This window comes from Echinops telfairi, unplaced genomic scaffold, assembly GCF_000313985.2.
Source record: "Echinops telfairi isolate 266 unplaced genomic scaffold, ASM31398v2 ScPeMD7_7469;HRSCAF=8507_1, whole genome shotgun sequence".
NCBI classification, from domain to species: Eukaryota; Metazoa; Chordata; class Mammalia; order Afrosoricida; family Tenrecidae; genus Echinops; species Echinops telfairi.
In genome coordinates this window covers 11,887,810-11,905,450 of record NW_022111373.1, presented here as the reverse complement: position 1 = coordinate 11,905,450, position 17,641 = coordinate 11,887,810, and the positions used below count along the sequence as shown (strand labels likewise).

Sequence of the window (17,641 nt, the reverse complement as noted above, 5' to 3'; positions counted from 1 at the left end):
TTGCAAGGTAGAATTCGGATCATGATAGTGGGGTGGGGGAGGAAGCATTTAGGAACTAGAGGAAAGTTGTATTTTTCATCATTGCTACATTGCACCCTGACTGGCTTGTCTCCTCCCCGAGACCCTTCTGTAAGGGGATGTCTAGTGGCCTACAAATAGGCTTTGGGTCTCCACTCTGCACTGCCCCCCTCATTCACTATGGTAAGATTTTTTGTTCTAATGATGCCTGATACCTGATCCCTTTTTAATTCATTCTAATAATCAGTCTTAGAAATTGTCTTAGAAGTGTTAGAAGAATGATGTGCCTTTAAGACACAATGGAAATTAAAATAGTTATTTGTTGGATTAAAGGCAAGTACATTTAGCAAGGAGGGTCACTATATTGGTCCCAAAGGAAATAAATGAGAGGTTTATTCCATTTAAAGAATACGTGTTCATCAAATTAAATTACAAATCACAGTGTTAGTTTTATATTGTTTAGTGATTTACAAATATGGGAAGTCTTTTCTTGTAATTCTGTGGGCTAACTGGTCAGTCCTTTGCTGTTCTTTCCTGCGTATCATGTTTGCCTGTGATTTTTTTCCCAGTGTCTATGTTTCTTTTTCTTATAGGTGCCACTTGTGTGTTAAAGAAGAAGTTCTCAGCCAGCCAGTTTTGGGTTGACTGCAAGAAGTATAATGTGACTGCGTTTCAGTACATTGGAGAACTTTGTCGCTACCTTTGTAAACAACCTAAGGTAAGAGTAATCATTACCAGAGAGAAAAGGATATTTAAGAGAGACAAAATCTTGAGAGAGAAAAAAATCACTTTTGTTTTAATCATGTTATTGGGGCCTCATACAACTCTTAGCACAATCCATATATATATCGATTGTGTCAAGCACATTTGTACATTTGTTGCCCTCATCATTCTCAAAACATTTGCTTTCTACTTGAGCCCTTGATATCAGCTCTTCATTTTTCCCCCTCCTTCCCCACTTCCCCTCACTCATGAACCCTTGATAATTTATAAATTATTATTATTTTATCATATCTTACACTGTCAAACGTCGCCCTTCACCCACTTTTCTGTTGTCCATTCCCCAGGGAGGAGGTTATATATAGATCCTTGTAATCGGTTCCCCCTTTCTATCCCACCTTCCCTCCTGCCTCTCGGTATCACCACTCTCAGCACTGGTCCTGAAGGGATCATCTCTCCTGGATTCCCTGTGTTTCCAGTTCCTATCTATACCAGTGTACATCGTCTGGTCTAACCTGTCTTGTAAGGTAGAATTAGGATCATGATAGTGGGGGCAGGGGAGGAAGCATTTAAGAACTAGAGGAAAGTTGTGTATTTCATCGTTGCTACACTGTACCCTGACTGGCTCATCTCCTCCCCAAGCCCCCTCTGCAAAGGGATGTCCAGTTGCCTACAAATGAGCCTGGGTCCCCAATCTGCACTCCCCTTCATTCACAATATGATTTTTTGTTCTTTGATGCCTGATATCTGATCCCTTCAACACCTCGTGATCACACAGGCTGGTGTGCTTCTTTCATGTGGGCTTTGTTGCTTCTGGGCTATATGGCCGCTTGTTTACCTTCAAGCCTTTGAGACCCCAGGCACTAAATCTCTCGATAGCCAGGCACCATCATCCTTCCTCACTATACTTGCTTATGCACACATTTGTCTTCAGTGTTCATATGGGGAAGGTGAGCACAGAATGATATTATTTTTTGTTCTTTGATGTCTGATACCTGATCCCTTCAACACCTGGTGATCACACAGGCTAGTGTGCTTCTTCCATGTGGGCTTTGTTGCTTCTGAACTATATGGTCACTTGGTTGCCTTCAAGCCTTTAAGACCCCAGACACTGTATCTTTTGATAGTCGGGCACCACCAGCTTTCTTCACCACATTTGCTTACGCACCTGCTTTGTCTTCAGCGATTGTGTCAGGAAGGGAAGGTGAGCATCATGGAATGCCAATTTAATAGAACAAAGAATTCTTACGTTGAACGAGTACTTGAGTGGAGGCCCAACGTCGATCTGCTACCTTAATACTAAATCTATAAATACACGCACATAGATCTATTTCCCCATCCTCATATATAAATATATTTACATATGTGCTTAGACCCGACTTTTTCCTGAAAACAGCTTAAACATGGATTAGAGGGAAGTATGGAATACCACAAGACAAAATAAGTATAAACTCAGTCAGAGAAAATGAAAGAATGCTAGCTGGGCATGTACTACTGTGATTTGTTTTGTAGCAACTTGGAACAGAACCGAAACTTTGTCTACTTCACCTTTAGAGGAATGAAAAATCTCAGATGAGGAAATAGATACCTATTATGCTCTCTACTCTAAGGCTAAAGTAAAGTGTCTTTTAACATTTAGAAAGAGATATGGGACATTTATTGTACTTTTGCTTTGTCTCTTTTAAGAAATTAATGATTACATTAGAATAGCCTTTTGTTTTGTTTTACAAACTTAAAAAGAAATTTGACTTTGATCTTCTCTTGTTTGCTTGCCCCAAACCGTAGTTTTCATATATGTTTGATAGAGTGCCTCCCTCTGTAAAGCAGACAAGCAGCAAGAGTTGGAACTCTCCAAACTTGGTCCGTATTCACGTCTGCACTTTCGTTGCCCTCAGAAGTTAGTTTCCTTTTCCTGGTCTTTCCAAATGTTTGTGTTTCTTTAACAAAATCACCATCAAGCCCTTCTAGCATGGACATCGAAGGTGCATCCCACTGGGGCAGGGCAGCAGGATCTGATGTGACTCACCTCCCCTGGGCCACAGGGTGCCTCAGGCATCACCTTTGTCAGCACAGTTGCAGTTTAGGGGAGCCCTGGTGGTGTAGTGGTTACACGCTGTGCTTCAATCCTCATGATCAGCCATTCAACGCACCAGTAGCTCTGAGGGAGAAAGATGGCTTTTCACGCCTACGAAGAACAACAGTCTTGGGAACTCACCGGGCAATTCAACAATGTCCTATGTGTTGCTATGAGTTGGCATCCACTCAGTGGCTGTGAAATTCCAGCTTGGGGTATAGATGCCATACCTGGTTATCTTATTCTTGTGTCCACTGTCAAAAAGTCCCTCTACACACGCAACCTTCTTTTAGTAACCCACAGCACTAAATAAACATAAAATAAAAATCTTTTCCATTCAGTCCATGCTGACTCCTGGGTCAGTACAATTTTTTTTCAGGGTTGTGACCTTTTGGAAGCAAATTATTAGGCATTTCTCCCAAGGGGCCACTTGTCGGGTTCCAATCACCTACCTTTCCATTCGAAGACAAATGCTTCACAATTTGTGATACCCCCCTCGGATTACCAGTAGCATTTCTAAGAATAAGCTCTCAATTCCATCGAGTCAATGCTGTAAGCCAGTTAGAACTGCCTCTATGAGTTTCCGAGACTGTAACTGTTTACAGTAGAAGAAAGCCCCTTCAGTCTACAATGGACCTGGCTGGTGGTTTCAAACTGTCAACCTTTTGGATCATAGCCCAAGGCATTACTTTACATTTAAATGGGGTTTTATGAAATAGCTGAGATTTGCACTAATAAAGCGGACATTGCATGATCAGGCTAATAAAATGCTTCTGTGTACTTCGAACATGGAGTTTAGTATGGAAAGACCTCCGTGTGGGTCCTGACTCACTGCCTTGTGCCAGAAGCCATTTGTGTGCCTTTTCCATCCGGAATGGTTCAAATCACTGGGGTTCCCCGAGACCTTAGCCAAGACAGGACATTCAGTCACCTCTTCAGGGAGACTTGGCCCAATATAAAGGTTGTGGTCTTACTAAAGATGAGCCCTCCAGGTCAGGCGACACTCAGAATATGACTGAGGAAGAGCTACCTTCTCAAAACAGAGTCGACCATAACGAAGAGAAGGGCATCAAGCCTGTGGGAGGAAGGCTTTTGAAGCCTTATTTGCTGATGGGGCATTTCAAAATGAGAAGAAACAGCTTCAAAAAAACTTTAATCAGAACTTAGAAGGTGTGAAATATGAATCTAGGAAAATTGGAAGTCATTAAAAATGGAAGATATAATAGTTGACATTCTAGACATTACTGAGCTGAAATGGACTGGTATTGGCCATTTTGAATCAGAAAACCATATGGTTTATTATGCCACTAATGACACAATCAGGAGGAATGGCATTATGCTCATAGTCAAAGAGGACATTTCAGGATTTGTCTTGAAGTGCAGTGTTGTCCGTGAGAGGATGTCCATCCCCATATAAGGAAATTCGGTCAAAACAATTACGATCCAAATTTGTTCTCCAACTGCTGAAGTGAGTGATGCAGAATCGAAGAATTCTGCCAAAGTCCTCAGTCTGAAAGGGATCAAACATGGAATCAAGATGCATTGATAATTACTGGTGATGGGAAGGCAACAGTTGGACACAAAGGGGAAGAAGAGTCGCTGGAATATATGGTCTTGTGATAGAAATGAAGCTGGAGATCACATGATAGAAATTCGCTAAATCAGTAACTTCATCACAAACAGCTTTTGTCAATAACATACGTGGCAAGTATACATATGGATTTTTCCAGATGGAATACACAAAAATCAAATTGACCACATCTGTGGAAAGACATGATGGAGAATCTTAGTATCAGCAACTAAAACCAGCCCAGAAGCTGACTGGGGACCAGACCATCGATTTCTCTTATGTAATTTCAAATTGGAGTTAAAGATAATTAAAACAAGTCCACAAAAGCCGAAATATGACCGTGAGAATATCCCACCTTAATTTCAAGAATAAGTTTGATGAAATGAGCACTAATGACAGAAGACTGGTGAGGTGTAGGATGACATCAAGAACATCCTACATGAAGAGAGCAAACGGTCATTTAAAAGATAGGAAAGCAAGAACCGATCAAGGTGGATGTCAGAGGATATCAAACTTCCTTCTGATCAAAGAGCAGCTAAGTCAAATGGAAGCAATGATGAAGTCAACGAGCTGAATAGAAAATTTCAAACGGCAGCTTGAGAAGACAAAGTAAAATATTGTAATGAAATTTGCAAAGAACTAGAGTTAGAAAATAAAAAAAGAAGAACACGCTTAGCATGTCTTAAACTGAAAAAAACTCAGGAAAAAATTAAAGCCTGGAATTTAAATATTGAAAGATTCTATGGGCAAAGTATTGGATAATGCAGGATGCATCAAAAGAAGATGGAAACAATCCAGAGTCACTGTATCAAAAAAACCTAATGCGCATTCAGCCATTTCAAGAGGTAGCATATGAACACCAACCAATGGTACCGAAGAAAGACGTCTAAGCTGCACTGAGTGCATTAGCCAATAACAAGGCTTCAGGAATGGATGGAATACTCATTGAAATGGTTCAATAAGCTGAGGAAGCTCTGGCTCTTATCTATGCCAAGAACTTTAGAAGATAGTTATTTGGCAAGCTGACGTGAAGAGATCCATGTGTGTGCCACTGCAAAGAAAGAGGACCCAATAGAATGCTCAAATTATTGAACAATATCATTGATATCACATGCAAATGAAATTTTACTGAAGATCACCCAACAATGGTTTGACAGGGAATTCCCAGAGGTTCAGGCTGAATTCAGAAAAGAATGCAAAAAAGAACCACCCTTGCAGGTGTCAGATGAATCTTGGCTGAAAGCAGAGAATACCAGAAAGCAGTTTACTGTGTTTCTTTGATTCTACAAAGGCATTAGACGGTGTGGATCACAACAAACTGAAAAGCTTGGAGAAGCATGGCAAATCCAGAACACTACGTTGTGTTCACATGGATCAAGACTGCGGCAGTTACATGATATCCTGTCAACATGAGGGAAGGGCTGGAGTCTAGCCTGTCGATCAAGTCATAGCCAGTCTTGCCTTTCTGTGGGCATGGCCTTCTCCTGAGGATTCTGGGAACTCACGACTTCCTCCCAGGAGGCGGAACACATACTCTCCCTGTGAGACATTCCTGTTGACAGTCCACATGGAGCTACACTGATGGAGCCAGAGTCCTGGAACTGGAGGAGCCACATGGAGACCAACGCCAGCACTGAGATGCTTCCATTACCACTGGATCCATAAGACTTTCCACTCACTGGACTCTTCCCGCATTCAGAGTCATTGCATGTGTTTCATGAGTCTGAAGAGGAATTTATAGACTGGTATCAAACATATGGGGTAATGTCGCACTTATGGACTTGATCTGTACTGGGCTGAGATGTTTTCTTAATATACAATTACTCTTTATATAAAGCTCTCTCTTACACCCATATGAATGTCTATGAATTTGTTTCTCTAGTCAACCCAGAGTAACACAAAGATGCAGCTGTATGAACAGAACAAGGGAGTACTGGGTGCTTTAACATCAGATATGTTGTGTACCAGGGTGGTATCCTCTTAACATACTTATTCAGTTTGCATGCGGAGCCAGTCATCAGAGAAGCCAGATTGTATAAAGCAGAATGTGGTATCCAGATTGGAGAAAGGCTAATTAGCAACAAACAATATACAGATGACACAACCCAGCTTGCTGAAAGTGAGGAAGACTCCATGAACCTGCTGATGAACAGCAAGGATTACAGGCTTTGGTATCGATTACAACTCACGTAAAGAAGACCAAGCTTTCACAGCTTAACCAATCATGATAAACGGAGAAACGACTGAAGTTGCGAAGGATTTTGTCTTGTTTGGCTCCACAATCAATACTCATGGAAGCAGCATTCGGGATTAAAAGACACTTTGCATGGGGTAAATCTCTGCAGAAGACCTTGTGAAAGTGTTGAAAAGCAAAGATGTTACTTTGAGGACTAAGGTGTGCTTCACCCAAGTCACGATATTTTCAATTATGAAAATATGAAAGTTGGACATTGAACAAAGAATACCAAAGGAAAAAAATATGCTATTTAACTATGTTGTTAACAGAGAATATTGAGCATACTGCGGACTGATATGTCTTGGAAGAAGTACAGCCAGCATGCTCCTTAGAGACAAGGATGGTGAGGCTGGCTCGTGTACTTTGAACATGCCAGGACAGACCAGGCCTGGAAGAAAGACGTCAGGCTAGGTAATGTGGTGGGGTCGTGAAAACTAGGAAGGCGCTTGACACAGTGATGGCAACAGTGGGCTCGGACGTAAGAGTAATGGTGAGAAGGGTGGGCCCTGGCACTGTGCTGTGCTGTTGGACAGAGTGTCACTGTGCACAGACGGAACAGCAGGAAACACAACAGAACTTCCATCCAGCTCCCGTGGGAGAGTACAGGAAAATACACACCAAGCGCTTGGGACTTTCAAATCATACCAGGCCTCTTAATCATACAAAGATGCTTTAAACGGTCCTTAGAAAATCCATTTTCTTTTTATTTTATTTTTCCATGAACTTTTTGAAATCCTTTCATATTTTGTTTGAATAAAGGACATCTGTTTGTGTGCTCTTTAAAATGGGAAAACCTTGATCTCATTCCTTGTTTTTTTAGCCTAGAAACAAACATATCCTTTTTTTTTTTCTTCAAACATATCCTTTTAATTTACTTTGCTGAGACTGCTGGCAAATTTGTGTAATTTTCGAGCTGTATTTCCCTTGAAATATTTCTGTTCTGTGTCTTTTACTCATCTTTTGGGGACTTAGTACCTTCTTTGTTTGAACTCTCGCCTTCGAAATTAAAACTATTAACAACTATATATATGTATATATAATAGTTATATATGTGTGCATACATATATAATCAATTTATTGGGGCTCTTACAGCTCTTATAGCACTCCATACATCAATTGTATGAAGCATAATTTGTACATATGTTGCCATCATCATTTTCTAAACATTCACTATTTAAGCCCTTGGTCTTTTCCCCCCACCCTGTCCCCCTCCCACCCTCATGACCCCTTGATAAATTATAAAAATTATTATTGTTTTCCTGTCTTATACTGACCACTGTCTCCCTTCTCCCAACCAGTTCTATTTTCTATGAGTGTCTTCCTTCCCTTCCCCTCACTGTCTTGGGTTTGCACTACTTTGGGGGAGTAAAGGTGCAGCGAACCTGAGAGACCTGAGAATCGAAAATAGAACTCTTGGCTGCTTTTGTTAATCAAGCTAAATGCAAACATTTAAGTTCTTAGCTAATTCTTAAGGGGGGCGAAATTGTTTGTGAGATAATCTCTAAGTATTTGCCTTGAGGCAAATCGAGGAGAGGAGAGGGAAATAAATATTTCCTTGTCTGGTTTTTGTTTTTAATGCAAAGATACATTATGTTAAATACTCTCCTTGTTGATTTTGTGCAAAACCAGGATAAATGGTCTTGGCTTCAGACATTAGAAAAAAGATAAGCTTCTTCAAAGCCATCTTGCTTTTTTGCTAGCCTGTATTCCTTTCAGTGAACTTCCCTTGAGGGGAGATGCCTGCTGGGCAGACAGTCCGGGGCTGGACTCCAAGGAAGCTGACCATGGACAATTGCAGGAGTCCTCACCCTCAGGGGATTAAGATTCAGTGTCTCATAGGCCATGATTGGATGTCCCATCAACACTTATCCAAAGAAATCTTCTAAAAAAGGGGAAAAACAAAACCACATGTTTCCTAAGCTCAGCCAGATACGTTGTTAATATCAGGGTAAGTAGTACTCCAGTCTAAAGGAGACTGACCTATAGGCAAAAAGTCCTGTCTGAATTGAATGTGTATGTTAAGCTAAATAAAATCCACCTAGCGTTATCTTTGCCTACTTAAAAATACACCCCATCCCTCTCTTCCCCGTTCCTTCTCTTTTTCCTGAAGTCCAATGGCAAAATGTCCCTTGGCAAATAGAGTGGATGTGCCTCTCCAAACTACTAATAGCTACACATGCTAAAAAAAAAATGTAGCCTAATCCCAAGAGATGGGACAATAGTTCCCTTCTTCTGAAATGAAGAAAGTTGCTATTCCCGACTTTCAGTTCTCTCACGTGTTCTCTATTGCTGACACAGCAGCGTGCTATTACTGATGGGATATGGTTCTAACGTGCTCTGATGTTAATGTTACACCAATGTGGGTGGGGAAGCAGATGGCAAAAGAGCTTGAGTGGCCTCTGACGGGCTTCTGCTGGAGCGTTCGTCTTCTTTACGGAGCTCTGTGTACAACAGAGGCTGCAACAATGGGCTCCGTTGCAACAATGGCACCGGACCTGGCAGTGTTTTATTCTTGCATGCGGTGTCGCTTCTGAGTCAGACCCCACTCAATAGCACCTCCAACAATGACTCAGCACAGCAACCAATTAGCCATCCTTCTAGTCTGTGTAGGAACAGGATCGAATTGTCGCTAATTCAGATACTATTGGAGGTGATGGGTATACAAAGCCAGAGAAAAGAAAACAGACGCCTCTATTCAAAACATTTACCCTCTGGTGAGGAGAAAGGAAAATAAGAACATCTAGAGAAAGGTCATTAAAGATAGTGTGTGTGTTATGAAGAAGCCATCCAGGTGCTTTGGTGGAAAGTGATGGGTCGTGGAAGTGGAACCCTGTTTATCACTGAGAGGTCACGGAAGATTTTCTGAACTGCTGTTCAGGGAGCTGACAGCCTGCAAGAATAAGGGGGAGTGAGCCACCAAAGAACTGTAGGTTGTAGTTCAGACAGAAGAAACTGCAGACCGAGCATCTGAGGGATTGCATACCCTGGCTATGGGAAGGAAGCAAAAGAGATTATGGTGAGGCTGTGCCTAGAACAGGGCCTGGTTGGGCCTGGAGGAGAACATTTGTCAATCATGGAGCTTCTAACATCAGCATAAATTAGGAAACATTTCTGATATAAGGAACCCTGAGCTTTGAGAAATGAAAATTAAATTTGCCAAAATTATTAACTTGGTAATGTGAATTAGACATTCAAGTAAAAACATTCAAGTGTGTAATTTTGGGTAGAAATCTAGAGCACAAAATATGCTATGCAGTTAATAAAGCAGCAACTTACATGATGGATCTATGTGATAAAGGGCAGAACACTAACATTGACATGCTCAAGGCATAGTCTATGTTTTGTGGGGGCCTGAGAAAAGGGGGATTACTCTAGTTTCCCATCATAAAAGACTTTTAAAAGCACCTGGATACGTTGTCACTATTCATTAATTAATCAGATACCCTAAAAATTGGACCACTTTGTTCCCTTGAGAAATGTAGACAGTTTTACAGTGACCCCTAACTGTTTTCTATTTTCTTGAAAGATAATGAAGTGGAAAAGTTGAGTGACCAGAATTAATGATATTAGGACATTTACTTTATTTCCTCTGAAGAGAGTTCATTATTCCTTTTGCGCTTCAAGTTTTTAAGATTCCCGTGTCATATTTAGAGAGGCCCGAGGGGCATATGTATTCTCAGAAAGCATTTAGGGAAGGTGGCAAGACCCCAGACCCTTCTTTCAGTGCAGAAACTACAAATGTAGAAATACAAAATACAGAGATGAGGAGCTGCCACCTGTTTGTCAGCTTGTCATGAGGGGTGGCTTGTTTATTTCTGAGATGCTGGAAGCAAGGCCCATTGGTCTTTCAAATATCTCATGATTGACAGATTTCAGCAGACCTGCTAAACCAGTGGTTCTCAACCTTCCTAGTGCCACCACCCTTTCATACAGTTCCTCATGTTGTGGTGTACCCCCCCCCAACCATAAAATGTTTTTTGTTGCTACTTCAGAACTGTCATTTTGCTACTGTTATGAATTGGGCGACCCCTGTGAAAGGGTTGTTCGACCCCCAAAGGAGTTATGACCCACAGGTTGAAAAAAATAGAAAACAGAAACACCCTGCCATCTAGTTGATCCCAAGTCATAGGGACCCTGTTCTAAACTAAGAGTAGGAGGAAGGACTTCTACGTTAGAAGGCAATCTACTTTAGAAATAATTGGCCAGTCAAAGTGCTCTGAATAGCAGCAGATCATTGCCTGATACGGGACCAGAAGATGAGACCCTAAGATTGGAAGACACTCAAAATATAACTGAACAAAAACGGCTTCCTCAAAGTAAAGTTATTCGTTATGATGTGTATGGAGTAAAGCTTATCGGACCTTCAATGGCGATACAGCACAGCTCATTAAAATAAAAAAAAGTTGCAAGCATCCATTAGTAATCAGAATGTGGAATAAATAAAGTATAAATCTAGTAGAAAACTCAGAAACACCCTGCCGTCTAGTCAGTTCCAACTCACAGGGACCCCATTAGGCAGAGCAGAGCCGCCCTTCTGAGTTTCCCAGACTGGAAATCGTCCTCCCACAAAGTTGCTGTGGTTTCAAACTGCTGACCTTCCAGTTTGCATCCCAACAAGTAACCCACTGCCCCACCGTCGATCCTTGAAAAAATCAGAAGTCATCAAAAATGAAATGTAATACATGAAGACTGCTATCTTCGACATCAAGGAGTCAAAATGGATAACATTGGGCCATCTTGATTGAACTGTCACGTGATCTGCTAGCTGGGAGTGATCCATTGAAGAGGAATGGCATCGCATTCATCATCCAAAGGACGTCCCAAGGTTGACAACCTTGTGCATATCCCACCTGGATTTAGAAACCATTTCAAGGACAGATGTGATGCATTGAATACTAAAGACTGAAGACCAGTTGTGGGATGACATCAGAATATCGTACATGAAGAGAGCAAAAGGCATTAAAAATGTTTTGAAAGGAAAGAAAATACTAAGAAAGGATGTCAGAAGAAACTCTGAAACTTACTTTTAAATAAAGAGCAGCTAATGTGAATGGAAGAAATGATGACGTAGAAGAGTTGGACAGAAGATTTCAAAAGGTGGCTTTGAAAAATAAAGTAGTATAATGAAATATGAAAAGAGCAGAAGTTAGAAAACCATAAAGAAAGGACATCTACTAATCTGTAAGAACTGATGGTAAAATTCAAGCCTGTAGTTGCAATATTGAAGGATTCTATGGGCAAATTAACGAACAATGCAGGAATCATCAGAACAGATGGAAATGACACACAGTATCACTATACCAAAAAGAAGCAATCAACATTCAACCATTTCACCTCTTGATCATATGATCAAGAAACAATGGTATTAAAGGAAGAAGCCCAAGGTTTTGAGTTTTCCAGAAGAACAAACAAGTGGGTCTTGGAAGAAGAACAGTTAGAATGCTCCTTAGAAGTGCAAATGGCAAGACATGCACTTTGGTTATGTTTCAGGAGGGACCACCCTTGGAGAAAGATGTTATGCTTGGTAATATAGAGGGGGCATGAAAATGAGAAAGACCCTCAGTGAGATACATTAACACAGTGCCTACAGCATTGGGCTCAATGCTAGCGATAACTGTCAGGTTGGAGTAGGACTTGGCAGTGTTTGTCCTGTTTACCTAGGGTTGCTGTAAATTGGCACTGGCTGGACAGCACCTAACAAACATAACAACATATAGTGAAATAAGAGGATTCCGATTAGCACCCTACATGTTAGAGGCATTGGATGAAGCGCTGTGAACATTTGGGGGTATTTTAAAATCATGTTATAAGTACTAAATTTAATATTTAATTGTTCACATTTCTTGGTTAGTGGTGCATATAAAATATACACATCTTTCTTATTGCTCTGCTTACACTATGCAAGCTGTCCTTTTCATAAGGAATATGCATATCTTTTATTTATAAAAATTTCCAACACAATTAGCCAAAGTAAAAAGTTGGATGTGGGACAAAAGAAATGGGCTTAATTTCAAGCTCTTGTTATACAAGATGCCCTTCTTTTTGACCTGAACTTCGGGTATAATGTTGAAACAGGTACGACTACCTACTTCTCCTGACTCTTCTTAATTCCCATAATCAAGAGGTGAGATATATGTGAACCAGAATGAACACTAAAAATAGAAAATCTTGCTTTAAAATATAGTTTAACAATATTTTTCACATACAAAAGTAGACCAATTTCTGTGGATATTGAAAAATACTCTTTTTGGCTAATAAAAATCACAATGATTATAAATGAGTTAGGTAGATAATGGTAACTTTTACAAAATTTGAATATTAAAAACACTAACCATTTTATGTAGACTCATCACAAAGAAAGTGACTTAAAATATAAAATCAGAAACAAAAAAAATCACACCTGCCCTTTCTTGGGTTATCCTTACACCTTGTTGATAATTGTACATGTACTGTTAGAGTCATTCATTCCATAGAGTATTTCAGAATTTATATTCAAAGTTATTTATCTGCTATTTTTCACCTTACTTATTCTTTTAATATGTCAACTTCTCACATCTTCACCCTGGATATGTACAGTTCAAGGTAAGAAATAATCAGCTTGTGTCCTGTAAAGAGAGCTTAGTCTGGTTTGTGCTGAACAACTCTCTCACCAGCAAATACCAAAATGATAAGCAACTAGAATTTTTCAGTGTACATAATTTTATTCCTAATGGGAAGATGATATCGGGCCACTCACTAGCTTCATTGTCCATGAAGTCACAGAGCCTGAAATCCAAACCTACCTCCCATGTTTTACAAACTCTCCAGTCTCAGCAAATTTTGGTGTTACATTTCTAGGAGAACACCAGCCTTGCAATGTCTAAATCATCCTTACAAATGAATAGGGTGTATTGATGTGAATACGTGGGTGCATATAATACCAATGGGAATTAGGACAAATGAAGTTTTATGTTAAATTGAATGACAATACAGAATCAGAATCACTACATATGCTGTTATACATTTTAGTGATCCTTTTGGAATTAGTCCAGACTCTTGTTTTTGGTTATTAAGCAGCTAGTTAGGCAGCTCGGAAGGCACAGATGGTCCCCCTTTCATTTCCATTGTGAATTTATATTCCTCGTTCTCTGAACAAGCATTTCTTTCATTTACTTATAAATTAAGATTGATATAAAAATAGCCTGTATTTATACCTAATTGCCAGAGTTTCGCTTTTCCTGGGCATATACAGGGCTATTCAGCTTGGGGGTTAGGAATTCTTTTAGTAGGATTAAGCACCTGTTCTGGGGGTGAAAAAAAAAAGTCTTGGTTTCTGAAAGTACATTGTTAGAGGTCTGAATATTCCAGCCCATGAATGACTAAGTCTGTGACCTAAGGGAACTACAGTTCAGTCACCATCGTCGCATGTACTACAACTTTAAAAATGACACAGGTGAGAAAATACTTAGCTAGCAGCCTTAGTTCAAACTGATATAGCTCCTTCCCGGTACCAGCACACCAATTTGACACAGGTACAGAAAGCTAGAGGCAAACTCTTGTCTGTTGAAATCCAAGACCTTGTAAGAAGAGTTGTAAGAGCCCCCAATAAAATGATTTAAACAAGAAAAAAATCCGAGACCTTGGCTTCTCTGAGTTAAAAGCTCTGTCCCATTCAGTAAATCATCTTTTAAAATTTTTAAATACTTAAATGTCAGAATATGAAATGAATTATTTTCCATCTATTGTAAAATGGATTGCTCTATTTGTGTGCATGTGTTGGTGTGCATAAAAATATCTACTCACTCCGCAAGTACAACATTAAACTCTCCTGTATATTCTTTGAGCTCAGTGGAGTAACCATCAGAACTTCTGAATTGGAAACCCATGTTTTGAAGGAGTCCTCTTGAAACCGTGGGGACGGGCTCAGCAAAACAGAGCATGGCTTTGGAGGATTCTAATAGTTCTTTTCATCTCTGGTGTCCCTCCTTCCTCCCTTCCTCCCTCCCCCACCTCTTCCTTCCTCAGATATTCTGCGAGCACCTCTTAGGCACCAGGTCCTATATCAGACAGGGCTGCAGGCACTGCAGGGGGACAGCACAGAACAGAATTCATATTTTATTGAGTTCAAATACATATCTTCTTCCCTTTTTTGGTGTATGAACTTATACCTGAACTTTAGGATCCCAACATGAAAACTGAAATAATGCTCTAAATTTATAGTGTTACTAGGATCATTAAATTGAGACAATGCAACACCCTGGACATGGGGGTTCAAGTTCATTCACTCTCTTTGCTTGGCTGCAGCCAAAGCTGTGGCTTTTATCCCTGTCCCACTCTCTCTGTCTTGACCCCATTCTTAGGGTCTGTGTGTGTGTCTGTCTCTGTCCATCTCTCCTCCTCTCTTCCTCCTTCCCTCCTCTCTTCTCTTTTTCTCCCTCCTCCCTCTCTTGGTTTCCTTCTGTTTGCGGGTCTGTTTGTACGTGCCTCTTTCTGGCCGTGTCCCTCAGCATCTAGGCATCCGTGTGCATCTTTAGGGATCTCCATATTTGGGTGTCTCTCTGTGTGCAACACTCCTTATCTTTCTTTGTGTACGTCGTTATTGTCTGTTTGTTTCTGACTCTCCAGCTGTGAGGATTTGAGTGTTTGCATTGACATGTCTCTCTGTGTACCTATGAGTGTGGACCTCTCTCTGTATCCGTGTGTAAGTATCGCTTTATATCTAGATGGACGTATGGGTTTCAGAGTCTATCTTTCTCAGAGTTGATCTCTGTCTGTGTGCAGGTGTCATTCTATTTATGATTCTGTGTGTCTGTGTTACTCTCTATCCCTTTCTCTGCATGGTGCATCTTCTCACTCTTGCCTGCAGGTTGGCACAATGCAAAACTAATTATAGAGTCATGGAACGATCCTCCTCTCAATGTCCAGATAGCCCAGGGTCACTTTCTAAGTCCCTTTCATCAGTCCTGATGAGTTGTTTTGCCTCACTTCTGCAGATCCTCGTTTTCTGTTCCCATGACCTCAACCTAGGTTCTTGCCCTTGTCTCCTCCCATCTAAATTGCTTCTGCTGCAAACCTGGGCCCAGCTAGTCCACTGTGCCCATTGAGGCCAGGTTAATATTGTTTCACCAGCCTGATACCCTCCTCTGGCTTTCAGTCATCTTCTAGGGACCACCAAGAGAGCTTCACATTGATAGCTCTGTCATCTTTTTGAAAATGTTCATTTGATCAGTAGTTTGCTTGTCCACCAGCATGTCCAGGGGAGCAGTTCTCCCCTGTCCTGCAGGGTTTCTTTGCATCGGAATGGACTCAGCTGTAGTGGGTTACGTTTGGTGGGTACCAACATGCCCATGGTGCATAAGATGCCAAATCTTTGCTAGCTGGACCAGGCTCACTCTGCTTTACAAACCCAACCAACTCCCATTTATTTCAATGGTACAGAGCCCTTCTTAAGAAGAAAGATGAGCCCTGGTGGCGTAATGGGTTACCAGTTGGGTTGCCAGCCCCAAGGCGGCTTCATGGAGCAAGGATGAGCCTTTTTGCTCCCCTAAAGTTTCACAGCCTCAGAAACCCACAAAGGCAGCTCTAACTTTTCCTATAGGGTCCCTATAAGTCAGAACCGACTTGATGGCAATGAATTTGGCTTGGGGGTTTAAGAAGGAAAGATAAAATATAGACACCTAGGAATTGGGATAAAGAAGCTTACTGTGCCAATATTTGTAACACCATTTTGTTGTCTGATTAACCAGGTGGTGATTTTATATGTGTAAATATTTTAAAATGTCAGTCTATTAATATTTTGTTTTCTTAAAATTGTGTTTACTATTTAGGTCAGCGATCAGAAAACTTTATCTTTGAAGGGTCAGACAGTAAAGCTTCATGGTAGTCAATGTCCCTGTTGCAACTCTGCTGAAATATTTTGCAGTCACAGGGATTGCAGAACCAGTGAAACTTAAAGAAGGATATGCAGTTTATCACTCACAGTATGGAAGGCTTGTCCACACGGTTCCCCTCTGCTCTACAGTCCACAGAAACAATGCAGAGGTGGGTCCAGGTGGAACACTCCTTAAGAACCTCCCAGGCAATTAAGGACTGATAGAAATTTGTCCTTCCTTTTACCTTCAAAGACATTATGTTTATTGAACTTGAATGAAAGCAAGTCACCTGCTAGAGGAGGGAGGTTTCCCCATCACACAAATGAATCTGCTGTGTGATCCAAAAACAATCTCTAGCTTACAAGGTAACCACAGACATTCTAGAAAAGATGATGAATGAAGAAAAACTGTGTAAAATTGTCTCTCAATCTACTTTTCCACATTTTTCTTCCTTTTGTCTGTATATGTCTGAGTAATTTGGTAAATTTATATTGTGACTATACTTCAAACAAACTGTGCAAACATGTACACATACATTACATGGGATGTGTATCATATACATATGCATCAGTATATAATCATTGCTTTTCAAATGCTTTTTTAGCACTCTAAAGTTTCCTCCTAACATTGCTTAAGCTGCACACTTAAGAACCGTAATTTTTGTTGTCTTATTTTCCTTATTATTTTGTTCAAATTATTTCCTAATTCCCATTACAATTTTTTTTCTTTAAAATTTTAAAATGTTATGGATTGTTTAAATTTGTATTAATTATTGTTAAAATATTTGGATATTCATGTTATTTGTGTTATTTATTTCTGGTTAATTTTTGTAATCAGAATAAATTTGATGCTTTGAAGTTGATATAAAATGATACAGTGACTTATTTTGACAAATGCATCATAGACATTTAAAAATAACGTGCATTCTTAAGTAAATAGTAATCATATTATATATACATAATCATGATTATCTCCTTTCAATTTATATATTCTTATATAAAAGATAAAGGCTTGTGAAATCACTAGCCAAAAAGAGAAGTGAAAATTAGATTTGTGTATTTGATCTTTTAACTCCAACAGTTTTTGTTTTATAGATTTTGATTATGTTATTAAACACACACACACACACACACACACACACACAAACCTACTGCTATCCTATTGATTCTGAT

General features: G+C 40.1%; 1 protein-coding gene across 1 annotated transcript in view; it reads left to right on the top strand.

Annotated features, from left to right (window-relative positions):
* The window catches only part of SLC27A6 (solute carrier family 27 member 6), an 88,207-nt gene that overhangs the window by 50,346 nt on the left and 20,220 nt on the right, over nucleotides 1-17,641 (top strand). Inside the window, exon 5 of the mRNA XM_004696590.2 lies at nucleotides 612-736. Within this exon, the coding sequence (XP_004696647.1) occupies nucleotides 612-736 (125 nt within the window). The remainder of the gene's footprint in view (nucleotides 1-611; nucleotides 737-17,641) is intronic.